At 46.5% G+C, this 26,259-nt stretch overlaps 1 protein-coding gene across 1 annotated transcript in view; it reads right to left on the bottom strand.

Annotated features, from left to right (window-relative positions):
- Nucleotides 1-26,259, bottom strand: part of TNS1 (tensin 1) — a 284,132-nt gene that overhangs the window by 30,066 nt on the left and 227,807 nt on the right. Inside the window, exons 20-23 of the mRNA XM_043991711.1 lie at nucleotides 17,025-17,221; nucleotides 15,887-16,031; nucleotides 8,835-8,927; nucleotides 6,516-6,546 (exon numbers count right to left, since the gene is read on the bottom strand). Coding sequence (XP_043847646.1) covers nucleotides 6,516-6,546; nucleotides 8,835-8,927; nucleotides 15,887-16,031; nucleotides 17,025-17,221 — 466 coding nt within the window. The remainder of the gene's footprint in view (nucleotides 1-6,515; nucleotides 6,547-8,834; nucleotides 8,928-15,886; nucleotides 16,032-17,024; nucleotides 17,222-26,259) is intronic.

The raw sequence follows: 26,259 nt of genomic DNA, 5'->3' as shown, positions 1-26,259 counted from the left end.
AACCCTTTGCCCTCTTCAAATGGGACATTTCTCCTCACCCAGAAGTATTGTTTATGAAACATTTATGAAAGTTCTTCATCAAGTGGGAAGTGGCATACAAGGGGAAAGTATTGTTATTGCTATCGTCAAGAGAGAAGGTTCAGAAAGACAGAGAGGAGGAAGAGAGGAACTATGTGCCAAGCACTATGCTAAGCCCTTTACAAATGTTATCTCATTTTATCATTACAGAGACCATAGGCACAATGCTTAAGCCTCACAGGGAAGGTAAGGGAGTTCTAGCCGTGGCTGGAAGGAAAGAGTCGGCTTAATTTAAGGAATAGAACAAGCTCTAGATTTGGGGTCAAAAGACTTAGATTCAAATCCCAACTGTGACTTTAGCCAAAACAACTTAACTTTCTGTGGGCCTCAGTCTCCTTATCCATAAAATGAAGGAGCTGGCCTAGATATTCAGTAAGCTGACTTCTAGCTCTAAGCCCCCTGATCTAGAAGCCATAATCAAAGGGGAAGGTTTAGAAAAAGATAAACCAGGCAAGTCATTTTGATTATTCTTCTGCCTATGGATACTCAAACCATATGAAACCTTCCAAGGTTGATACTAGTTTTCCTCAGACATGGATTCAGAGTCAGTAGTTTTCAGCTCAAATTTGCTACTTATTACATGTATAACCTTTGGGCAAGTTGTTTTTCTCCTGTAGGCCCAAACTTCCTTCTCTATAAAATTAAAGGGCTAGGCTTGATGTTCTCAAAGTTTCGTTCCAGTTCTAAATTCCATGACTTCTTATGAATGTTATTTTCCACTTTTAAATTCTTTTTGGGACAGCCCCAAGGGGCAGGCAGGAGTGTGTGATATTGGGGGTGAGACAAGTTTAGAAAGGAGGCTTGTATATGGGGTTGGGTTCTTCATTCTCAACATTCCAAGAAGATGGACGAGACCCAAGTGTCAAATCTGGCTCCCCAGAGCCCAGCCTGGCTGATAAGTCCCGGAGCCAAGAGGGTGACTCTACCATAGGACCACTAGTGCTACCTTACCTCCCCTTCTTCAGCTCTAGGTATCAGTCAGTGCTTGGGTTAGCAATTCAAGGCATCTTTTCTGTCTCAGAGAAGAATCTCAGCCTGCTGAGGAGAGTCCACACCCAGAGAGAAGTGGGTGTTGGAAGGAAGGCAGTAAAGAAGACCTCATGAACTCACAGAAACACAAAATGTTGCAGCTTCAAGAAATCATGGACTCTAACTCTCTCATCTACCCAAGGTCATTCACCCTTTTATTGGCTGAACAAGAATGTGAATCCAGGTATGGGAGATGCAAAAGAAACTAGGCTCTGAAAGCACAAATTCTAGAATTTCTACCCTGACGAGATGAAAAGTCTCCTCAGCAAAAATTCCCAAAGGCATGTTTGCAAACAACTTCATGAATCTAGGACAGGAAGTAACTCTTGAAACATCAAATGAAATTACCCCTGACTCCAAATTTAAATCATCCCAAAACAGTTAAAAATCTATCCATTTGGCCACCTTTTATAGCATCTCACTCTTAGGAAGTGCTTCCCTCATGTGTAACCATTTCCTATGGATAACAGCCAAAGTCTATACTTTGTGTCTGTTCTCAGTAGAAAAATAAGAAACCCATCCCTACTACCCTCACTACTTCAACAACTACTACCACCACCATCACCACAAACCTTCTCCAAGCTGAATAATTCAGCTCTGTTAAACTTTTCCCACAAGCCTTTGTCCTATTCCTTATCTTTGTTCTGGGATGGAAAACATAAAGTTCTTCAGTATGTCTGACAATCAATCAATCAATAAAAACATTTATTAGCACCCTACTATGCACCAGGTACTATGCTAAGCACTAAGGATACGAAAAGAGGCAAGAGACAATCCCCGGCTTTCAAGCACCTGATATTCTGGACCCCAGAGTCGACTCAATGGCTTTCCTGTAAGCATTATCATTCATTCATAGGATTCCTAGAATGCTTAAGCCATAAGGGGGCTTATCCTAGTACAATCCTGATAATGATAAGAACTGAGATCTTGAGAAATAAAGTACCTTGTAAAGGTTTCAGAGTTTGTAAGGATCAAAATCAGGACTGAAATCAAGCTCCTGACTTCAAGTCACTAGTGTTCTTTTCAGAAATGCTACACTCACTCTATTCTTCAGAGGACCACAGAGCTAGGGTCTGCTTGTGGTGATGATGAAGGGTTTGATGAGCCCACCCCCCTTTATCTTATCAATGAGGTTAATTGAGGTTCAGGCAGGCCCAAGTCACACATCAGAGCGACGATTTTGACTACTGGGTCCCCTGATCTCAGTAGCAAAGGCTCATTTCCACTGTAACCACATTGCCCTCCCTTATTCCTTTCTTCCTTCATTCATTCAACATGTCTTGGATGCTACCTCTGTAAAAGGCTCTGTGCACAAAAGGAAACCAGATCAACTCCTACACAGAAATTCCAGGGTACGGTGCCCGAGAAATGGGCAAATACAGATGAGTGATACCACGCTCCAATAGAAATGGGAGTCACCCAAACCAAATGTAAGGATCTGCGATGGGTCACATATTTACCCAGGAAACCACATATAACATTATCTATGTTCTCATGTATTTTTATTTAATTAGTAAATACTCCCCAGTTAATCTGTTTCTGGCCAGGAGTGTTGTGGGTCACAGGTGACCACCAGCTCCTTGTTTGACACCTCTGAACTAGGTGACAGAGTGTCATCATGCATTAGGAAGGAGACCTAGGTTCTGGGTGGTTCTGGGTGGTTCTGGGTGAGAAGCTGTTTCCCTGCTCTGGGCCTCGGGATCTTTATCTATAATTTGAGGGCTTGGGTGAGATGATCTCTAAGGTGCCATGTATGCTTAACTTTCTGTGATAGATCACCTGGGGAGAGGGTCAAAAACGGTCCCTTGTGGTAGGAAGCATCCCACATTTGAGCAGATTGGGAAGGTTGAACGCCATTCCACAGCAAAGCCCACCCAAGCATTCTCACCCACCTGAAAAAGAATCCCCCAAAGGCAGGAAATTCAACACCATCCCCAGCTGGAAAGACCCCAAACCTACAGCACAGCCCCCTCTTCCACAAACACAAGTAGCAGGGAGCAGGGTAGGGAGGATGGGCTGTTCAAATTTCCCCAAGCAGTTTATTTAAACAGAAACTATAAACGTTTGTCGAAGGATTCAGCCAGGTCAGCATCTGTGTCCAAGTCACAGGGGAGAGATAAAGAGCCCGATGAAATTCCTAGCTCCTGACTATAGCTCCGGCCTCCTTAGCACGGCTCTCCCCTCTCCCCCACCTCCACTTAGAGAGCCCAAGCATGCTCGGCGGCTGGGCTAATCTACCACCAGCGTCCTCTTGGGCATTCTTGCTGGAGAAGCCGCTGAGCCTGGCGCCAGCTAGGCCAGAGAGGCAGCTGCCCTTGGAGCAGCCCCGGCAGAGGGCTGGGAGGCTAATGCGTGTGTTGGCATCTCAAACACATGAACTTTGGCTCCAGAGCGCTGCTTATTCTCAACTCCCCTCCCCACTCAGCAGCCCCTGCCGGGAACCAGTCCTTAACCTCTGGCCTTTGGGGGAGGGTTAGCATGACAAAGAGCTTCTCTCCCTCAGCACCAGCACCAGTGGAGGGGTGGAGGGGGTGGAGGGAAGAGGAATCAGAGGAGGGTCTTTTCCACATCAGGAAGAGGCCTGGGGCTTGTAACCGCCTGTACTCCCCTGGATGACAGGGTATTTCGGGGGAGGGGGGGGGCGGCACTTCCTTCAAGAGAAATAGCACAGTGGAGAGAACAGAATGTTGGACCTGAAGTCAGGAAGGGCCAGGTTTCAAATCTCCCCACAGAAAGTTAATACCTTAGTGATCCTGGTTGCCTCAGTTTTCTTATCCGCAAAACAAGGGAGTTTGGCTTGATGATCACTAAAGTTTCTTTTGCCTCCAAAATCTATGATACCATGATGCAGGGAGAAGCCCCCATTACCCCGCCCCCCCCCCGCCCCCCCCAATACCCTGCAGTCCAAAGCTTTTAACCAGCTAGGAGCTGAAGGGCCATACAATTCAGAGTCGAAAGGATTTATCAATGTCAATCCACCTCTTTTTACTGATGAGGAAACTGAGGCATGAGAGGTACAACAACCTACTTAAGGACACCCAGATAGAAAGTGACAGAGCAGGGATTTGAACTCAGGTCCTCACTTCCATATTCAGCCACGTGAATATTAGAATTAAATGCATGAAAGCCCCATAGAAAGAGTGAGTCAGGGGCCAGCTAGGTGGCGCAGTGGATAGAGCACCGGTCCCCCCCCCCTGAGTCAGGAGTACCTGAGTTCAAATCCGCCTCAGACACTTAATACTTCCTGCTGTGTGACCCTGGGCAAGTCACTTAACCCCAATTGCCTCACTAAAAAAAAAAAAAAGAGTGAGTTCAGGAGGCAGCTAGGTGGCACAGTGGATAAAGCACTGGCCCTGGATTTCGGGAGGGACCTGAGTGCAAATCCGGTCTCAGACACTTGACACTTACTAGCTGTGTGACCCTGGGCAAGTCACTTAACCCTCATTGCCCTGAAGAAAGAAAGAAAGAAAGAAAGAAAGAAAGAAAGAAAGAAAGAAGAAGAAAGAAAGAAAGAAAAGAAAGAAAGAAGAAAGGAAGGAAGGAAGGAAGGAAGGAAGGAAGGAAGGAAGGAAGGAAGGAAGGAAGGAAGGAAGGAAGAGAAAGGAAGAAAGAAAGAAAGACTTGAGTTCAATGTCTTTGTGTTCAGGAACTAAAGGAAGCCAGGTAGCGTGTAAACTAAGAGCAAGTCAGGCAAGGGGCATAAACCAGGCATTTGACTTAAAAAAAAAAAAAAAAAAGAAAAAACCCTGACAGGTGGCCACTGCCTAGCACACAGTAGGTCCTTAATAAATGTTTATTGACTGACTGACACATAGTAGGGCAGCATAACTATAGCGGAAATACAATGGAGACAGGAGACCTTTCACTCATCTCCAATAATGATGATGATTATTCCTCATGTTCCTCACAGGAATGGGAGGAAAGAATGGAGGGAGGGAAAAAGAAAGAGAGACAGAGATGGAGACAGAGAGACAGACAGACAGAGAGAAATTCTGTCACTCCAATGTTTAAAGACTGTAAGCTGTTTAAGGTCAGGGCTGTTACGCATCCGTTTGTGCACCTAGCACAATGCCTGGTGCATAGCAGTCACTTAACTTCTCAATGAAGAAGCAATTGAGAAGCAAGTGACAGGGGCAGTGACTTCTCAATGAGAGCAATTGAGAAGCAAGTGACCAGGGCAAGTGACTTCTCAATGAGAAGCAATTGAGAAGCAAGTGACAGGGGCAGCTAGGTGGTGCAGTGGATAAAGCACCGGCCCTGGATTCAGGAGGACCTGAGTTCAAATCCGACTTCAGACACTTGACACTTACTAGCTGTGTGACCCTGGGCAAGTCACTTAACCCCAATTGCCTCACTAAAAAAAAAAGAGAGAGAGAGAGAGAGAAGCAAGTGACGCCATGTTCTTCTTCTCATTTTGCAAATGAGGAAAATGCGGGTTTGAGGAATGGAAGTGGTTTACCCAGAGCTGCATGGTTAGTTAGTGTCTAATTCAGAATACAAAACCCAGGTCTCCAAAGGCAGTGCTCCTTCCCATCCCAGCTGTGCCCTTGTGTCTGTTGCAGTGTCCTGTTCTGTAAAAGAAGGCTGAGCTAGTCAGGAGTCCTTGATCTAGGGTCTGTTAACTTGTTAGTTCTTTTTACTATTTTGATAACTGTATTTCAATAAAATTGATTTCCTTTGCAATTCCTATGTATTTTATTTTATAAATATTATTCTGAGAAGGGGTCCCTAGACTTCACCAGGCCTCCAAGAGGATCCATGACACAAAACAGGTTAAGAACTGTCAGCCTAGGTGGTCTCTAAAGGTCTCTTCCTTCTGTAAAAATTACCTGAAATGAACCGAATAGTGGCCCCAAGGAAGCCAGGTCATGGGGCTGAAGTGTACTGAATGATTCACCTCTGCTCTGAGCCTCATGCTTAGCTTTTCCTGGACCTATGAGGGACCTGTTGCAGGCCTGTCTTCTTTCTCTCTTCCTTCTATGAGCTAAGTGGAGGGTCAAGAGCTGGGGCGGGGAGCCTGGGGAAAGGGATCCTAGTAGGCTGGGGAGAATGTCGGTGGGGAGCTGGTGAGTGAATGTTTGCCTTTTTGTCTGTGCCTCCCATGGGAACAACAGCAGCGTCAGCACAAGCAAGGCCAGGGACTGGACCCAAGGTGTTGGTGGAAACCAGGCCCGCCTCCTTGGCAGAGCCTCCTGGCCTGGAGTGCCTTGTTCCAGTGTAAAATCTCACTGCCCAGCATCTTGAGGGGGGTGGGGGAGGGAACCTAGCCTCCAACCACTTGAAACCCCCATCTGAAGCCGGAGCTGTTGTCGAGTTATCGAGACTGAGGGCCTGGGGTCAGAAACCCTCACACAGTATCACATAGCCGGAAACTCACCACCCAGAAATCCCATTCTTACCTTCAAAGTAACTCAGTTACCACCTTCTCCTCATCTTCCTCTAAGGGAGGAAGAGAGAAGGAGAGAAGATAGAGAAGAGAGGCAGGCAGGGAAGAGAAGAAAAGAGAGAGATACACATTAATATAGTTAGCAACTGCACCTTAAAGTCGACAGTGAGAGAGGAGGGAAGTTAGCCAGAAAAAAAGTCAGAAAAAGAAGGACTGTATTGGAAATGGGTTCTCCACCAACATCAGGGTTCTCCATGGCACCCCTAGTCAGTCCCTACATGGAGAAGCCTGTATCCCTCCTCTGATGCCAACCCCTCCCCACCGTCCCAGAGGGGCCCTCAATGTGACCCAGTGGATTTGGTATTCAGGCTGGCACAAGATTTTCCCCATTCATTCCGTTGGATTTTTTGCATCAATCATAAGATAGCCATGGTACCAGGGGATGCTCCATGATGCAGGTCTATACATATCCCATAGGCACACACAGCTACACCACCACCCCCAGCCCTACGGGGCTGGGTTGGGGAGAAAAACAAACGCCTCATCTAACTCCTAGAAACAGAAAACAGAGTTTGGGTTGTGATTTTCTGGACAGAGCCTATACAGCACATCTGTTTGCCAAGCGTAAGCCCAAGGCTCTCTGCAGCTGGGACTCTCCTCCCCAGGTGGTGGCAAAGAGTTTGGGAGGGTGATGGGAAACAATTAAGGACAAACCATGAGACCGAAGTCTGATTAGAGGAAGAAAATGCTGTCCCCCTCTCCTCCCTGGAAGGGAAGAGTCCCATTTGGGTGGGAGTCCCCCAAATGGATTACTTCAACATATCTCTGATTCTATAACTTCAGGAACACGTCTAGGGGGCCTCTTCCTCATTGCTGAAGGCACAGGATGTTTGATGAAGGCAGAACAAGCCAGGGAGTATCTTAGGCTGTCATGCCTCCGCTTCCAGCCAGACACAGTTCCTCATGGGGAAGGGAACGTCCAGAGAACGAAGGAGCAAAGGTATATGGGAAGATTGAGCCCAGACCCTGTAAAAAAGAAAACTCTCGTAGAGGGCGATAAAAACTTAATCAAACGCTGGTCATCTATTGAGATTCAAGCTCCGTTCGGCTTGTCCCGCCTTGCGGAAAGGTTGGGGATAAAGAATATGAGAGTGCCCAATTGTTCTCTGCAGGCGTCAGAGAAAGCTCAGAGTGCTGGTCTAGGCGCTATATTATATAGCGACAGACAATGGACAAAAGCTAACTGTATCTTGCAAGGGTGTCCAGAGTAGTGGAAACCCACACCAGGAAAGGTTGGAGAAAGAGGGGATGTTTGTCCCGGACCGGAAAAAAAGAAACAAAAAAACACATCTTCAAATATTTGGAGGTTGACCTGTAGAATAAGGATTTAACTTTGTTCTTTCCTACATGGGAAGAGAAGAAGAGGGAGAATGGGGCCATGTAATAGGGGAAGCAAATTCGAGCTTGATGGAAGAAAGAATCTTTGAATGAAAGCCCACCGGTCTTACTAACACTGAGGACCATTCAAGCAGGGGTGATCAGGGAGGCAGTGATAGGGACAGCGGAATGGGGTGGTCAGGCTGCGTGGCTTCGAAGGTACCTTTCAACCCTAAAATCCTAGGATTCTATGAGTGACCATCATCCGTCAGGAGGCGTGATCTCCAGTGTTCATCCTAAACCCCAGGGATCATGAATATCAGAGAAGCTAGCATGTGGGAACCCATTAGGTTTCTCCTCCTAGACCAGTTTTTTTTTTTTTTGACAAGGTAATGAGGCTTAAGTGACTTGCCCAGGGTCACACAGCTAGTAAGTGTCAAGTGGCTGAGGCCAGATTTGAACTCAGGTTCTCCTGAATCCAGGGCTGGTGCTCTATCCACTGCACTACCTAGCTGCCCTTTTTAAAAAGATTTTAAGAGGGGCTGCTAGGTGGCACAGTGGATAGAGCACCGGCCCTGGATTCAGGAGAACCTGAGTTCAAATCTGGCCTCAGTCACTTGACACTTACTAGCTGTGTGACCCTGGGCAAGTCATTTAACCCCAATTGCCTCACTAAAAAAAAAAAAAAGATGTTAAGAGAACTAGTTTCCTGTGTAAACCTGTGTATTTTGATTTGTGCAGTTAAAACCGTGATTCTAAGAAGGGGGTCCATGATGGCTTCCCCAGACCACCATCTCACAAAACAAAGCCCTGCCTCAGACCTTCTCGGATTGGTTCCCAAGGCTCCAGCGACAAACAGCAACCCACTTCGACCTCAGATGCCCAGAGCCCAGTTTCTCCCAATCCTCTCCATGTCCGTAGTTAGGGCCACACACCTTAGCCCAGGGCACTCAGCTTCACTCACCTCCGGTGGGGTGGAGCAGAATGTCCGCTGGATTGTGGGGTTTCAGTCCCAGGGCAGAAAGGGGCGTCTTGGCAAGACCTGGAGGAGAGCGCACTGTACCAGAAGGAGAGAGACAAGAAGTTAGAATTAGAGGGAGTTGGGGGTTCCATGGGGGGAAATGGAATGAGGACAGATCGCGGCTTTGGAGACTGTAGATGGATGGATTTTGGGGTTGGGGGGCACATCTAACTGCTCCTCAAATCAGTCCCCCCTGGGGAATGACTGTGCTCAGCAGACAAGTTATTCCCCTCTAACCAGGTCCTGTTTTCTCTCTCTCCGTACCTTTGCTCCTGCTTCCCTCCCTCCCTTTCACTGTCTGTCTGGGTGTGATAGGAGGAGCAGAAAGGGAACCAAGGAAGCCAAAGTTCTAATCCCAGCCCCGCCACTTACTAGCTGTGCAACCTTGGAAGAATCACTCGACCTCTCTGTTTCCTTATCCTTAAATATTACTACCTGAACTGCCTTCCTCATAAGCTGGACAGGAGGAGTAGGTGACATAACGAATGTGAAAATCCCTGGTAAACTGTAAGAGCAAGAATTAATTGTGATGTCCACAGTGAGACTTTCTTCTGGTCACATACACTAATGCTCCAGCCAAACTGGACCATTCCTTCTACACATCTTGTCTCCATACCTTCACTCAAACCAGTCCTTACACTCGGAATGTCCTCTACCCTTCTCTGCCTTTTTTAATTCCTACCCAGCCTTTAAGCCCTTGGGTCATGTGCCACCTCTTCCAGGAAGACTTCCCTGATTTCTCTCCTCCCCCACCCCCTGTTAGTGATGACCTCCCACTCTTGTATTTTGTTCACCCCATCTCCTATGCACTTATCAGATTCTAATTTTTATCTCGATATTTGTGTATAAGCGTCTAATAGGCTGAGACTCCCATGAAGGCAAAATCCACATTGTCTAAATTCTCTATTTCCCAGGAGTTGTTTAGTAAATGGCCACTGAATTCCAACCCAATCTTCTGCCTTTATTTCTGTATTTCACTCACTGGGGTACTTGGCCTCTCTCCTCATGAGAGAGTTTGGGCAATGACCCACAGGGGAGCACAGGAAGAGAGAAGACTAGGAGAAACACTCCTTCAGCTGCATCGGAGGAGCTGGAAGAGAAGGGCTGAAATATGGCCAAGGAGGGCACCAGGGACATGAATCACCTCATTCCTCGATAGTGTCCCAAAAGTCTTGGTGCAGTTTTAAGCCCTGTAAGAATATCTCTGCTACAAGCTTACCCTGCCCCTCCAAAAAAAATCATTTGAAAGCTTTAAAATCTAAATTTCCTTTACACTTATTTAGTTTTGTGAATTCTGATTAACAATATTTTCTTTTTAATTTTAACAAGATGGAGCGCCCTGTCATTATGCATTGTGTGTACAACAATTTCTGGATGACATTTTCTCAGACTGAGTGGATCTAGGAGAGGAGGTTACCTTGCTTGGCCACCTTGGTCACTTGATCGATCTCTACTAGATGTTTTATGGGGATCACATCAAAACTGTCACATTTGCATTAAAACCTCGGGTCTGGAGTCAGGAAGATCTGAGTTCAAATCCAGCCCCAGATGCTTACTAGTTGTGTGATGCTGAGCAAGTCACATAACCTCTGTTTGCCTTAATCCAATGGAGAAAGAAATGGCAAACCACTCCAGTATCTTTGTTAAGAAAACCTCAGAGACACCATTGGCATGTGATGGTCCACAGGGTTATAGTCAGACACTACTGAACAACAACACGTATAGCACAACAGGGTGGTTATTATTTTAAAGTTCTAAATAATTGACTTTTCCAGTGATGATCTTTTAAAGTGTGAAGTATTTATACTTTTTTTTTCTGGGCCATGAGGGTTAAGTGACTTGCCCAGGGTCACACAGCTAGTAAGTGTCAAGTGTCTGAGGCTGCATTTGAACTCAGGTCTTCCTAAATCCAGGGCTGGTGCTTTATACACTGTGCCACCTAGCTGCCCCCAGTATTTATACTCCTAAAATTTAAACAAATCATTTGATTAATTTGATTAAAACTTAAAAAATTTTTAAAACTTGCATTCATTGCTCCCTTTCTATATATGTTGAACTACATTTTTCTGCCCAAGAAGGGAAGGAAGCTCTTCCTTTCTTATTATTTATACTTGAGGAATAGCATAAAGAGCTCAGATTCTGGAGTCAGAGAACCTGAGTTCAAATCTCAGCTCTTGGGTAGGACAATTAACCATTCTGGTTCTGCCTCAGCTCTCTCATCTATAAAATGGGAATGGGCAAGAGGACTAGCTCTAAATCTATGACCACTCACCCTTAGCAGTGGTAGCTCTGGACAAATAAGGCCATGCCCAGGGCAGAAAAGACTCCAGGTGGGGCAGCTAGTTAGCACAGAGAATAAAGCCCTGGAGTCAGGAGGATCTGAATTCAAATCCAGCCTCAGACTCTTGACACTTACTTGCCATATGACCCTGGGCAAGTCACTTAACCCCAACTGCCTTACCAAAAAAAAAAAAAAAAGACTCCAGGGTAGGGTGGGCTTCCCAAGGCAGGTACCCCAGAGATCCCTATAACTAGGAAAAGTGAGGCCCCCTTTCTAATGCTCTGCCTGGAACACTAGTTTAAGGACACAAAACACTTATCTCAGGCCCAGGCTGACCATTCAGCTTAGAGGTTTCACATAACAGCCAAGGTCAAGGAAGGCTTTTAGCTTTGGCCTCAGCCAAAGATGTGGCCAGACTCTAAGCTAACTTGAAAGGTCGTTATTATATGCAGTCCCTGGAAGGTTTCTGAAGTCACAGGGGCCCACATTTCCCAACATGCCTCTGAGGAAAGGTTAAAAAAAATGAGCTTTGTTTCCCCTACCAGGGTTATCAAGGGTTTGGCAAAGCTGCAATGACCTAAAGACACAAGTGCTGAGAACAATTAACTACATTAAGCCGATATGAGTACCCTGAGAAGGTTATCTCTCCCAACCCTCCAACGCAAAACAGTCTGAAGAGACCCCGACAAGTGCATCCACCACGAATCAGTAGATTATTCGTCACATCCTATTTCTCCACTCCCCACTGTCACCCCCAAAGCATCCCCTAAAGCAGGATCCAACAGATGATGAAAAGTCCAACTTTTTAAAGCAGCAAATATGAGGAATATGTGGAATTACATAAATAGGCATGTAGCAAGCAAACATATGATGTGCATGTTAGGTAGTGGATTACATGTTGTCTGCTTAATATGCATATTTGATAGGGAACAAATAATGACATGCATGTATATGCAAATGGAAAATGGTGGTGTGGTATAAATCCAGGCACACAACTAATTAACTAACTACACACACATACACAAACACACATACACATACACACCCCTTTTCTGTGCTTAGTCACTGTCCTCAGGTGCCCCAGAGACTGAAGGATAGATATCAAAGGGATAGATGCATGCCGATACCCACTGCCCCCACACACACACGCACAAGTACACGCTGTCAACTCCCACACAGCATCAGTGTGTGATGTGCATAGAATAATCATGTATGTAGAAAGTTTCGGCATGCTTTCCACAGAGCAGGGGAATGGTGGGATGAATATAGAAGGAAATGTACAAATGAGAAGGGGGAGGGGGGAGTAGCTGTTTCACTGAATGGAACTGGCTGATGTGGTACACATATGTATGTATGCTTGTACACGTGTGTTGGTGTGTAGGTGTGTGCATGCATGTAGGTGTGAGAAAGGGAGAAGCTGGGGAAAGATCCTGGCCTGTGCCTCTCTTTTCCTCCTTGTCCTCACTGACCTCTGTCTCCCTTAGTCTGTATTCTACAACAAGCCAGCCCTTTCTCCTTGGGCGGAAGAGTGTGAGTGGGGGAGGCGAGAGATAGGCAAGCCTTTTACTTCCCCAAAAGAAAATTCCCCACATTTCTCCGCCTTCTTTATTCTCTCCTCAACTTTTTGCATTTAAAAAATTTCTGACTTATACATTCTCCTCTTTGGATCACCCACGGTTAGCCCTTGGGTGGGGAGAGGGGAGGAAAAATACAAGAATAGAAGAAAAACTGGCTGTATGAGGCAAAAGCCCTTGGACCTAAGCTCCCTGCCTTCTCTCTCAACCACCCTGACTCTCCATGCCAAGCAGAGACTGGAAGGACATGTGTGGGTGAGGGGAGCAATTCCTCCAAGATGACCTGAGACTTTATGCCTCTGAATGGACCAAAGGGTTGCCTCCAGGGTTGTGAGTCAGGATTCAAAGCATTACTGTCCTGAGGGGTTGACTCGGATGGCCACCCCCCATGGCATCTGTGCCAACAGGTAGGCTTGTTTCCACTAGTACAGCTACAACCATGTCTCACCCACTCTGGTAATGAGCAGCTGGCAGGTGTCAACATCCCTCCTCTCCTCACCTTCCCAACATTAACCCTGCCTCTCTCACACATCCAGCTGTTGTTGTTTGTCCTTGGTTTTCAAAGAGGACCATGACATGGAGGTGGTGTCACTACTAGCAGTGAATTGGATTTAAGTGAGGCAGGGCTGTGCAAAGTCACCAACCTCAGTCTGTCCTCCAAAGCCATCGAGGTCCAGTGGCAAGAAATACATCAAGACAACTGGAGATGGCCCCAAATGTTTAAGGCAATTGGGGTTAAGTGACTTGTTCAGGGTCACACAGCTAGTAAGTGTCTGAGGTGAGATTTGAACACAGATCCTCCCAACTTCAGGGCCATTGCTCTATCCACTGTACCATCTAGCTGCCCCTCACACATCTAGCACCAGAGAAGCAAAGGGCTGCCTGTCTCTTGAGCACACTCCTGTTAAGAACTGTTAGCCCCTGAGACAGATAACTGCAAGTTACAAGGAAAGTTGGTCCCAATTTTCAGTTCAAGACCCTCCAAATCTTTATTTGTTCTCCTACATCCCACCTAGCTTCTGCCTCTAGAAAGAAGGAAGTTTAACTTCTCCCAACAAACTTGACGAGGAGGTCCCAGGGTCTCTATCTTAGTGTTAAAGAGGGGAGAGGGGCAGTTAGATGGTACAGTGGATAAAGCACTGGCCCTGAATTCAGGAGAACCTGAATTCAAATCTGGCCTCAGACACTTAACACTCACTAACTGTGTGACCCTGGGCAAGTCACTTAACCCTCATTGGCCCGAAGAAGAAGAAGAAGAAGAAGAAGAAGAAGAAGAAGAAGAAGAAGAAGAAGAAGAAGAAGAAGAAGAAGAAGAAGAAGAAGAAGAAGAAGAAGAAGAAGAAGAAGAAGAAGAAGAAGAGGGGAGAATTTAAGGAATATACAAAAGCTCCTCCTATGTCTGACTTCATTACTACACAAAGAATCAAAGCTTTAATGAGTTCTTCCCACTTTGGACAGGGATCTCAATGTACTCTGGAAGTCCAGTATAATAAGGTGCTGGTGAGAGGAGATTTTTAAGGAATTGGGGCTAGAGCATGGAAGAAAAGCTAAGCTCTCTTGCCCAGTGGCAGAAGGATAGACGTGAGGCTTTTCCAACTGAAGAAATCTATGCCTGTCCTTGCTTCTTTAAGAAAGAAGCAAGCTGACCAGTCGTACGATGGATAGGACTTTGGTTTTAAAAGGAGTCAGATGATCTGAATTGGGTGTGGGGGTTTTGTTACTTGCTACATGTATGACCTTGGAAAAGCTGCTTCATTTCCCTGGCCTCAGTTTATCAGATAGTGCACAGGACTTGGAGTCATGATCCTGCCTCCAACACAAAGTGTATGACAGCCATGACTTCTGTAGCCTCAGTTTCCTATTCTGTAAAATGGTGAAGGTAAGTGAGGATCGAGTGAGTGCTATGTAAACTCCAGAGTGCGGCATAAATTTCAGCTGTCATTCTATTCACCTCTTTGAGCCTCATTATCTTCATCTGCTAAATGGAAGGGGTTGGACTAAATTGTCTCTGAAGGCCCCTTCAGCTCCATTAACTCAAAGGAGGAGGAAGCAGATGGCAGAACCCCTGATTCGGAGCCCTATGACGGTTTCTGAATGCCCATTATAAATAGCAGACAAAGATGAGAAGAGAGAAGGCTACAGAGACTTCAAAACAAACACCAGGCTGTGAACCAGAGAAAGCCCTCCCTCCTAAAGTTTTGGTCCACTATGAGCAAGGGAGGGAGAGAATCTTTCTTTCTTTTGCTTTCCCTTTTTTTTCATTTACCTACTCAGTAAACTCCAGTGGCAACTTAGCATCTCCAGGATCAAAATATAATGTCAAATATAAATATAAAACCAAACATAAAATCAAAATATAAGATCCTCTATTTGACATTCAAAGTGAGTGCGCGCACCTGCGCACGCGCACGCACACACACACACACCTTTTCAGTCTTCTTATATCTCCCCCACGTACTGTGACTTGGATCTCCTAGCTATTCCTCAAATAGGACACTTCATCTCTCAACTCCAGGCATTGTCACTGGCTGTCCACAGGGCCTGGAATGGTCTCCTTCAATTCCCAGCTAAAACCCCATCTTCTACAGGAAGCCTTCCCTGATTGCCCTTAATGCCAGTGCCTTCCCTCTCTTGAGTATCTCCAATCCATCCTGTCTATACCACAGATGAATATAATTGTTTGCATGCTGTCTCCCCCATTAGACTGTGAACTCATTGAGAGAAAGGCTGTTTTTTGCCTTTCTTTATATCCCCAGAGTTTTCAGCACAGTGCCTGGCACATAGTAGGCACTTCAAAAATGTTTACTGACTGACTGATGGACCTAAAACAGCTAGAAATCCCATAAAATGGGAGAACCAGGGATTCTACACTCAGATCACCTAGAGTTTGCTGTGTTCTGGCCTGGTGTGGCTACAGTAGTCATAATGTGATTATCCCAAATTTGAGAGCCTTAGACTAGGGTGGAGGCATGAAGGCTGAGAGATGATGGGGATGGGAAGGGTGGAGGGAAGTGAGCCATGGGAATGAAAAAGATGGTTGGCTTGAAAGTTGGACTTGAGATGGACCCCCGCCCAGCCTCACCAGACTCAGCCCACATCATCAGCCAATTCCCTCCACCTCCCAGAGCCAGAACACTTACACAGGCTAAGGTTGACATAAGGGGTTTGAGGCGACACAGGGAAGTCAGGGGTTGGGGGAGAGTTCTCACCACCGCTGGGAGGTGGACTGGCCGGAGCGGCCCCCTCCATTTCTTCAAAGGCCTCCTTGTAGCTATGCAGATGGGGCTAAGGGAACAAAAGAGAGCACACAAGATAAGAAACATCAGTTACGGCATCCCAGCAGCAAGGAGTTAGAGCTTTCAGAGAGCCAAACAAATGACTGCAATGCAGGTTAACAAGCCCACCCAAAAAGTTAATATTCTCAGACTTATCTCCCATTGGGAAGTAGACAAAAATGAACTCAATCCAGTCACCCAGTCCAGGATTATGAGAATTACTCATAATGGGGCAGGCAGGCAAAGGCCTATTTGCAAGGCCATTGTCAAGCCACAGCCAGAAGTCCAAGATACCTGTCTGTAGATAATTCAGAACAGGATAGCTGCCCATGTGAGTGGTGTCCCTGCCTAGGAGCAGGGAGAGGGACAAGATGATCCCAAGTCTTTTACCCAATACCATTACCCCTTCTGGCTCCAACTGGAGAATTATCTCAAGGAAGCAAGAGGACAACTTTCTTCTTGGGTCAGGCAAATGGAATTGGGCAATGGAGGTATAAAAAATCCCTTTGTTAAAACTGAGGAGGTATGAATTTGTGAAAAACAAAAGCACTTGGGACATTCAAAAAAAAGGCTGAGATGTGTCGGATCCCTAATTCTTAGCTACACAAGGGTAACTTGATGACAACAAGTAATGCTTAAATATGATTAGGAAATGGAAAACTCGGGGCAGCTAGGTGGCGCAGTGGATAAAGCACCGGCCCTGGATTCAGGAGGACCTGAGTTCAAATCTGGCCTCAGCCACTTGACACTTACTAGCTATGTGACCCTGGGCAAGTCATTTAACCCCCATTGCCCCGCAAAAAAAAAAAGAAAAGAAAAGAAAAGAAAGGAAATGGAAAACTCACAAAGATAGGGAAGTATTTAGTCTCTGAGTAGGGATGTGAAAAATCAATCCCTATTTGCCTTTAGGAACAATGTTACCCAGTTTTCTTCTAGGGAGTCCTCAGCAGAGCACTCTCATTTGCACACCCTAGCTAGAAGATTATATCTAAACAACTCTCACCTCTTTGGGCCGTCCTCCTGGATTGAGGGCGATGGTGAGGGCCAGCTCTGGGGAAACACACTGTACTGGTGACCGTACCCCAGGACTCCGAGGGGAAGTGGGCTCTGGAGAATGGTTCTCATACTGTCCATCACTGGATGCTCGTCTCCGGAGTGTTGGAAGAGCTCTGCTATCTGCTTTTCTCGAGCCTGCACCCCCTAGAAGTAATGACAAAAGTTAGGGAAGATAGGCACACATTTAGGGGCTGGTCCTCTCCAAATGAGATAAGCATGCTGTTAGAGAGCTTGTGGTTCAGACTCTACAGTAGAACTCATTGCACGTAAAGTCAGTGGTCCAAACAGGACCAGGGCCGATGTTCCTGCAAACACCACCCCTACACTAGTCCGTCCACTCCCCCACATTCGTGGCCCTCCCTGCCAAGCTGGGCATCTATTCTGACTGAGAACAGACCTCCAACCAGTGATCTACTGATCAAGGACTGAGCTCTGGCCAAGAGCACAACAGGGTTGAATTCTTGAAACAGATGTCAACTCTTACCAACCCCTGGAAGCAGATGGCACTGCTTCCTTTCATAGAAGGGAGGAAAGGCAATAGGAAGGGGGAGGCAGTTACCAGGACAACAGCATAACTAAATGCAACATCTGGCCCCAGGGAAAAAACTCTTGGAAGAGAGAAGAATGCAACATCATGTATTCTGAATCTCTAAGGAGGCCTAGACAAACAAGGGGGATTACTACCCCTCCTGCCCACCAGGCTCCAGCATGCATTGGGCTCACAGGGGGCCCCTCAAATTTATCCAAGGTTACCCCAAAGCTTCTGGTCAACCTCTACTTGGCCCCTGCCTTTCTCTCTTTCAAATCTGTCCCCCAAAGTCTCTACTAGCATGAAGTTTTCACAGAGCGGCCCCACCCCAAAGCCACTCCCGCTTTGTGGATGGCAGGGTTAGCAATCTGGATGTGACAACATGGGAAGGGAGCCCTGAAATAATCCTCCTATGTTTTCCATCTGCTTTTCTCCATTTTCCTTCCCAACAAGCAGGACTCCCCAGGGTTGCCAAACTGTTCTCCCCATTCCCTTGTCCTTGGGCTAGCCGGGGGCATGGAAACCATTGCCTCATTGAGCTAACTCAAAGACTCCTCGGCAACTCTCTTCTTGGGGGGCTTCAGGGCACATCTGAAGAGCATCTAACCCATTCCCCTGATTTCAGGAAAGAGGGTCCCTCCCATCAATCAGGATTATTCCTAAGTATTTTTAAGCCAGCTCTCTGCTCCTTTTAAGTGAGAAAAAGCAGGAACAAAGCATACAGGAAATAACCCAGCCTGCTGAAGTCACCCAGCAGACCAGGAGCCACAAAGGAGACCGAATTTCCAGTGTCCTGACTTGGTCAGTAGACCTTCATCAGCTTCCCATGACCCCCTCTGCCTCTGTGTCTCATTGTCTGTCTGTGTCTCTGTCTATCACACACACACACACACACACACACACACACACACACACACACACACACACACACACACAGATTGATGCTCCTAGGAATGTCCTAATGAGCCCAGGAAGAGGTCATCCAGGCAGAATTACCTTCTGCAACATCAGCTGGGTGATTTATCTACCCCACCAGATGTCAGATGTGCAGGCTGCCATCAGAAACAAGCTGGACAACCTCTCTTCCCAGTTTGCAACACACAGTTGAGACTGCCAGGTGCCAAGTTCAGAGAGAAGCATACGTACACATTTGCACACCCGTGCACACACAAGGCTGGGGGGATACACGGGGGGGGGGGGGACTAAGAGAGCCTGAGGACATGGTCTATTTCAATGCATTTTGCCATTAAATAAAGAATAATATGAAAATGGACTGTGTGCTGAGTCCACATCTTAGGCACATTTGTAGCCAGACGGCAGCCCTGTCTTCTAAAGGGTCGGAGCAAAGAGCACAAAACTGGGAACCAGGAGACCTGCTTTATGTTTTTGGTTCCTCTGCTGCTTCCTAGCTGTGTGTGTGACCTTGGATAAGTCACTTGATTTCTTTTTCTACTTTCTTCTTCAGTAAGAATAGTACCTGACCTACCTACTCTCAGTGTGCTTATGAGGATCAAATATAACAGCACCTGGAAAAAAGTTAAATGTACTATACCACTGTAAAAACAAACCAACAAACCGACAACAACAAAAAACTCTACTGACCCCAAACTTTTCATGAAGACAAAGCCAATCTTTTAATCACCGACATTTTGCAGGTCTTGCTATAGGGCAGCAAGACACCCAAACGGCTGAAAAGGAATGAATACATCACAGAATTTGATGCCCAAGTGTATGGTGGGTAAGCAGGCCTAACTTATAACCAAGGGGTAATCATGATGATGTGTAGGAGAAAGTGTAGAGAAGATGAGCCGGTTATGTGGCAGGAGGGAAGCCGGAGTGCTCCCCCGGGGCCCTCAAGAGTCAGGAGAAAGACAGGAAGAACCCCAGGATGTTGGATAGACCAAACCCCTCCCCACCATGGCAGACCTTTTGGACAATCAGCAGTCATGGATGAGTTGCTACCTGTGTCACCAGAGGTGCATCAGTGAGATTGGAGATTCATTTGAATATGAGAGAACCAATGTAAGATGTCTTTTTTTTTCTTAACTACACCTATGACTAAGTGAGGAAACACCCCACCCCCCAACCCTTAACCAATGCAGAGCTGCAACTATCCTGAAACATATTCCCAGAGAGTTGTCTGGGGTATTGAGACTTGTCCAACACTGCATCATCAGTAAGCAGAATTTGTTTTTTGTTGTTGTTGTTTTTGTTTGTTTGCAGAGCAATGAGGCTTAAGTGACTTGCTCAGGGTCACACAGCTAGTAAGTGTCAAGTGTCTGAGGCCGAATTTGAACTCAGGTCCTCCTGAATACAGGATCTTTGCTTTATCTACTGCACCACCCAGCTGCCCTAGTAGGCAGGATTTGAACCCAGGTCTCGCTAACTCTGAGGCCAGCTCTCCATCCACTACAACATGTCGCCTCTCCCTATTCCTGGTTGCTGGAGATTAAAAGATCTTCCATGTAGCTCTCACTGTTAAGTAGGCACAGAGAGCAGTCCTCCCCCCTCCCTTGTTCTCATTCCCGTGCCCCTCTCCATCCTTTCCCTGCCCTGCCCCCAATAACTCCCCAGTGGTCCAGAGCTGCCGTCACCGGTTTTATTCCTGGCAGAAGCATCAGAGTGAAACAGACGCTCCCATTGATTTTCTAATAATAATTGTGACAAAGGAGACCCAATCAGGAAAGGCTAGCGGGGTTTGGAGCTAGAGTTCAAGCCCAAGGTTAAAAGAAATGCATTAGAGCCCGTCTCACTTCCCTGACTCTCTCTACCCTCCTGTGCCCCATTTATGGCATATTTCCCTCTAGTTTTCAACTCAGCATTTAACTCCTCTGCTTGGGAGTTGGGTATTTGCCCTTGAAAATAAGGGCAAACACAGCCTCCTGCATTTTGGTCTCTATTTAAGGCAGAAGCTTCCCCCACAGATCTACCCTGAGCATTCTCTGACCTCCTCACAAAGGGAATTCTGCCACTGGCCTCCTAGCAACAGTAATCATGATCACTGGGGGTGGGGGAAGGGGGCTAGACAGCAGAAAGAACTTCCCGACTGCAGGAGGTGTGACGCATTAGAAATGATGATAAAAGGAGGCCAAAACACTGCTTTTCCTGGAGACTGTTGAGAATGACATAGATAGATACCTCGTCCTTCTCATTTCCTCACTGTTCTGCCTCAATCATCTTGGGACAGGGGAAGGGGACATGTCCTAACTGGAAACAGAAGGAATGATTTCTGATGGGCTAAGGCAATCCAAGGCAGTGCCTCCACTGTTCTGGGTACTTCCCAAAAGCGAGATCAGGGAAGACCCTACATTCCACTCCCACGGGGCCAAATCCCTCCCCCTCCAGATCCCCACGTTGCATCAATGGCCATCCAGACACATCTTGCATTCCTTGCACACAGTGTCTCACTGTTGTCCCCCTTGGCAAGTCCAACTCAGCCCCAGGGTGCCCCAAGAGCCATGTCCTCTCTCTCTCTCTCTCTCTCTCTCTCTCTCTCTCTCTCTCTCTCTCTCTCTCTCTCTCTCCCTTTTCTTTCTCCATAGGGAGGGGTGGAAGAAGGAGAGAGGGGGAGGGGAGGCAAAGCAAAGAGGAGAGAAGAGAGTCTCATTGTTCCTCAGCCAAGTGTGGAAAGACAGGGTCCATGCAGACCATGATAGCCAAGCAGAGAACATCACACTCTCACGTGGTCCCTGAGAACAAGTGATAATGCAAATAGGAATGCTTCCCCAATCCCATTGCCTTTGACCCTAAAACTCTCTATTTGTCTCTGTCTCTGTGTTTCTATCTCTATGTCTTTCTGTCTCTCCAAAATGCACACATGTGCACGCACACACATGCGTGTGCACACACACACACAATAAGAAGCAGGAGAAAGGTTATTAATGGGGTCACTGAGACTCCCTCAAAGCCCAAGCTCTTCTATCCTCCCAGGAAGGGGAATATACCCTGTGGAATATAAATGAAGAAAGGGGAAAGTTGGTCAAATAATTCAGTTTGGTGAAGAGAAGGCCAAAAAGTCCCCCTTAATTAAAAGAATGACTAGATGTTCTATGCTAAAGAAAAAATTGGAGGAAATGGATTGAACCCACAGTAGAAAGTTGGTAAGAAGATTCTAAAAGGTCTCTTGTGTTTTTATCACCTCTTAGAGTACTCAGGTGCTTTTGTTTAAATGATCTCACTTGAGCTTCACCATAATCCTTGGCATGGTCCCGGGAGAAGTAAAAAAATAAACTATCACCCCCATTTTTCAGATGAAGAAACTGAGGCACAGAGTAGCCCAATGGCTTTCCCCATTAAACAACTGGTCAGCAACAGAAATTGGAGTAGAACCCTGATCCCCTCCATCTCAATCTAAAGTAATTTTCACTACTCCATGCTTACTCACCAAAGGGTGGTTGGCAGACAGAATTATCTTTGAAAGATGTGTGGCTCAAGAGTGAGTGCCTCAAAAAGGGAGACATTGGAAATTCCCTATAGGATTGTAGAACTAGAGATGGAGGGGACCCTCAGAGGCCATCTAGTCCAGCCCCGTCATGTTACAGATGAGGAAACTGAGGTACAGAGAGATTAAGTGACTTGCATAGTCTCCAGAAACTTTTAGGTAACAAAGGTGACCAGCCCTCTAGCGTAGGGCTTTTTTGTAGTAGTCCCCAGTGATGATAGCAGCCAATCTTCAGTCTGGGTGAACAGTTCCCTTGACTTCCCTTAGCCTTTGCAAGTATGCTAGAATCTCCTGGGGACAAAGTCATTCATTGTTTTGTTTTGTTTTTTTCTCTTAAGCAAATGTAGAGTTAAGGGTTGGAATTGGATAAAGGGCTACAATATCCACGTATATAAATACTCATATTTATCTTGAATAATTTTGATCATTTGTCCCCAATAGCCTTGACAGATTACCCCCCTCCCCGGAACCCTTTCCTCCACCTACCCCATCCACCCCCACAAACCCTACTCTTCATTCCAGCATTCAGGTTTCCAAAACACTGGGTTCCTCATCTCTGGGGCTTGGGAATCTAGCTCCATCCCTGCGAGGTCCAGAGGTGAGAGGTCTCTTGATGGATAACCTGCTGGGCTAGGAAGTCAGAAAGCCACACAAAAGGCAACCACACCAGCATCCCCTGAAGCCAAGCCATGCTCTTACTAGGACCAGGAATGATCTTACCCCAAACTGCCCCGACCCTCCTGAACCACCTACCACTGGATAGGGAGGAGGGTGTGGTAAGTGATGGAAGAAAAGATAACTTGCCTTCTAGAGCCAATTCTCCCTTGTCCATAGGAAGGGGAAACGCACATAAACAATTGCTCTGGGTTTTAAAAGATCATTTTTAGCCAATAGCTTCAAATTCTTCCCCAGCTAAACATTTTCTCATAAGAGAATGGGTATCCTTTTCCCTGACCTTCCAGGCTTAGATCACCAGGAAATAGACAAAATGTTGAGTTTAAGAATGAGTGGGGAGGGGGGGCAGCTAGGTGGCACAGTGGATAGAGCACCGGCCCTGGATTCAGGAAGACCTGAGTTCAAATCCGGCCTCAGACACTTGACACGTGCTAGCTGGGCAAGTCACTTAACCCCCATTGCCCCACACACACACAAAAAAAAGAATGAGTAGGAGGAATGACTGACCCAAATAACCAACAGAAAAGCTAATCTGTCCCCTAGAAAATTTAGTTGACAACGCCTGGGGCACATCAGATCCCACACTGAGTTTCCCTCAAGTCAGGCGGACCTAAGGGTTGCTAAGATCAATGAGTGCAGCTGACAGAAACCTCATGGGGGAGAAAGGAAGTCTCCATATTAGCCCAGAGGACATTCCCATATGGACCAAGCTGTTAGTGCTGTGGGGGCCATCCCACTCTTCATACCCAGCTGCCCTGTGTACCACCTTGGCATGGTTTCCTATCAAGGGATCGTGCTGTGCAGCTATTTCTACAGCAGTAAAGCAAAGCACTGCCCAGGATCCATCTGTGGTGAGGGCAGGTATCTGCCAACTGGGTTCAAGAGACCCTCATTCTCCAAGGAGACCCTGAGTTCCAAGTCTGCTTATTCCAGACCTCCCCAGCAGCCAAGATCAAGGTTAGGCCTTTGTCCATGCAAAAGGAAAAAAAGGCATTCACACATGCAGATAGTGGGGAGCAAAGAGAAGGGATAAGGGAGAAGGAGGGGGAGAAGGAAGGGAGAAGAAGAGTTAGAAAGAAGAAGAGAGAATGAGAAAATAGGGCAGGAGGGAAGAGAGAGAGAAGGAGACAAGGGGAAAGAGAAAGAGATGGAGGGAGAAGAAGAGAAGAGAGAAGGAGAGGAGAGGAGAGGAGAGGAGAGGAGAGGAGAGGAGAGGAGAGGAGAGGAGAGGAGAGGAGAGGAGAGGAGAGGAGAGGAGAGGAGAGGAGAGGAGAGGAGAGGAGAGGAGAGGAGAGGAGAGGAGAGGAGAGAGAGGAGAGGAGATGAGAGGAGAGGGAGAGGAGAGGAGAGGAACAAAAAAAAGGAAAGGGAGAGGGAGGGAGAAGAGGAAGGCAGGGAGAAGAGGAGAAAGAATAGAGAAGGGAGAAAAGATGTAAGAAAGCTGAGATTAAAAAGGAGATAGGGGAGAAGGAATGAAGGGAGAAAGGGAGAAGAAAAAAAGAAAGAATATGTGAGAGAGAAAAGAGGCAGAAATAGAACAAAAGGAGATGAACAAAGAGAATTAAGAAAGAAGGAAAGAATTGGAATATGAGGGAAGAGAAGTTGAGAAGAAAAGAAGAAAGAAGTGAGGAAAAGGGCATAGGGGAGTGCACCAACCAGAGAGGGAAGAAGATCTCTGCCGGTGGAGAGGAGAACGCAGGGATGCAACACTCTTCTTGATACCCTGGAGTTTAGCGTTGTATGCTGATCCCCAAGAGGGGAGAGTAAAGGGGAAGGGAGGGGTGAACAGAGGGAAGTAGAGGAAGAAGGGCATCCCCCCAGTGACCAAGGAGACAGACAGGACACACATGGGACATACAGAAAACGAAGGAGACGAAGCAAAAGAAAACAAAAAGAAAATAAACATTAGTTGAAGGTCTGGGGCAGGGATCTAGCCACAGATGGGAGAATGGGATGGCAGACAGAGAGAGATAGGCAGGGTCTTTTCTCCTAAGAGGATAGTTGTTCCTCTTGTCTGCCAAGGAATCTGAGGCCTACTGGGGCTCTTTCCCACTTGGTCACAAGGGGAGGACAGAGAGGACCCTTTCCAAAATAAAGAATATTTTGTTTCTCTTCTGAGCTCTGCCTGAGGGGAGAAAGGGGATGGACAGAGGACCTGGAACACTTAGCTCGGGTTTCTCAGAAGGACATGCTAGATTATAAACTCTTTGACCTATTTTATTTATTCACTCCCACCACCACTACCATAGTGTACCTTGCACGTAGTGACCACTTACAGTTGGGCCACTTGTGATTTCACTAATGTAGGGCACTCTGCTCAAGGAAACCCTCTCCCAATGCAAATGCATAAATACTCTGCAACTTAGAATTTAGAGCTGTCCAGGACAGAGAAGTTAAGTACTTGCCCAGGGTCACACAGCCAGCATGTCTAAGAGATGAGACTTGAACCCTGATCCTCCTCAATCTAAGGTTGACCATCTTTCTGCTTTGCTATGCTGACTCTCCATTGAATAAATAAGTGAATGAATGAAATCTGCCTCTTCTGAGAACACCAAAGAAAAAAGCCTGAACTGTTGCGGAAGAGATTGGGGTTTGGACCCAGGGCCCCTTCCCTCTGCTTCTCCCATTCCTTCAGTCCTACAATTTGACCTCCAATTCTTTGATCCCTCCATATTTTCTTAGTCCATTATCCCCATTAGAGTTTCAAAAGCCTCCCTGCTCTGCTCCCAATGGCCAGTCATTTCAAAGATGAGTTTGCTAATGACTAGAACCTCTCATGTCCTTTACCTTCCACTATGGCTACTTTATCAAGACATAACTGGGTACTCTTCACCATCTTCCTGTTCCTAGGAGGCCAACCATTAGTAGAGAAAGGGATGAAACCGTACTGACTGTGACTATTAGAAATTCTTTCTACTTAATCTCAGCTGGGCAACCCTTTCCTTCATCTGCTGTAGACTCAACAAGTGCATTCAATTCAACAAGCATCTGTTAAGGACTCACTGTGTTCAAGAGACCATGGTAGGTCCTAAACTCCCTACTGGATTATCCAATTTGAGTCTTCCATCTGTCTCATCCTCCATGGCCAATCAATCTATTCTATGGCCACAACATCTTTCACACTGATCCCCTTTAAAAAAAAAAAGTTGTGGGGCAGTTAGGTGGTAGAGTAGATAAAGCACCGGCTCTAGATTCAGGAGGACCTGAATTCAAATCCAGCTTCAGACACTTGACATTTCTTAGCTTGCGACCCTGAGCAAGTCACTTAACCCTCATTGCCCTGGAAAAAAAAGTTGGAGGAGCTAACTCAGGGAACTTCTCTTCTGAATCTAATTCTCTGAACCTTCTAGACTTTCCATGGGCACCCTCCACACCAGATCTGAGACCTGGACATCTACATTTGGGTCTTCCAGAATCCACGCCTCCTATCTCTGAGGATCGCCTGATATTTGGAGCACCTGCCCTAATGATTATCTCAGCTGAATGGAGACTGAGCATGTACAAACCAGGCCACCATGAATGCTCTCTCACTGTTGG

The sequence above is a fragment of the Dromiciops gliroides genome, chromosome 3, assembly GCF_019393635.1.
Source record: "Dromiciops gliroides isolate mDroGli1 chromosome 3, mDroGli1.pri, whole genome shotgun sequence".
In the NCBI taxonomy this organism is placed as follows: Eukaryota; Metazoa; Chordata; class Mammalia; order Microbiotheria; family Microbiotheriidae; genus Dromiciops; species Dromiciops gliroides.
Note: the sequence above shows the minus strand (reverse complement) of the source record. Positions and strands in the feature narration are given on the sequence as shown.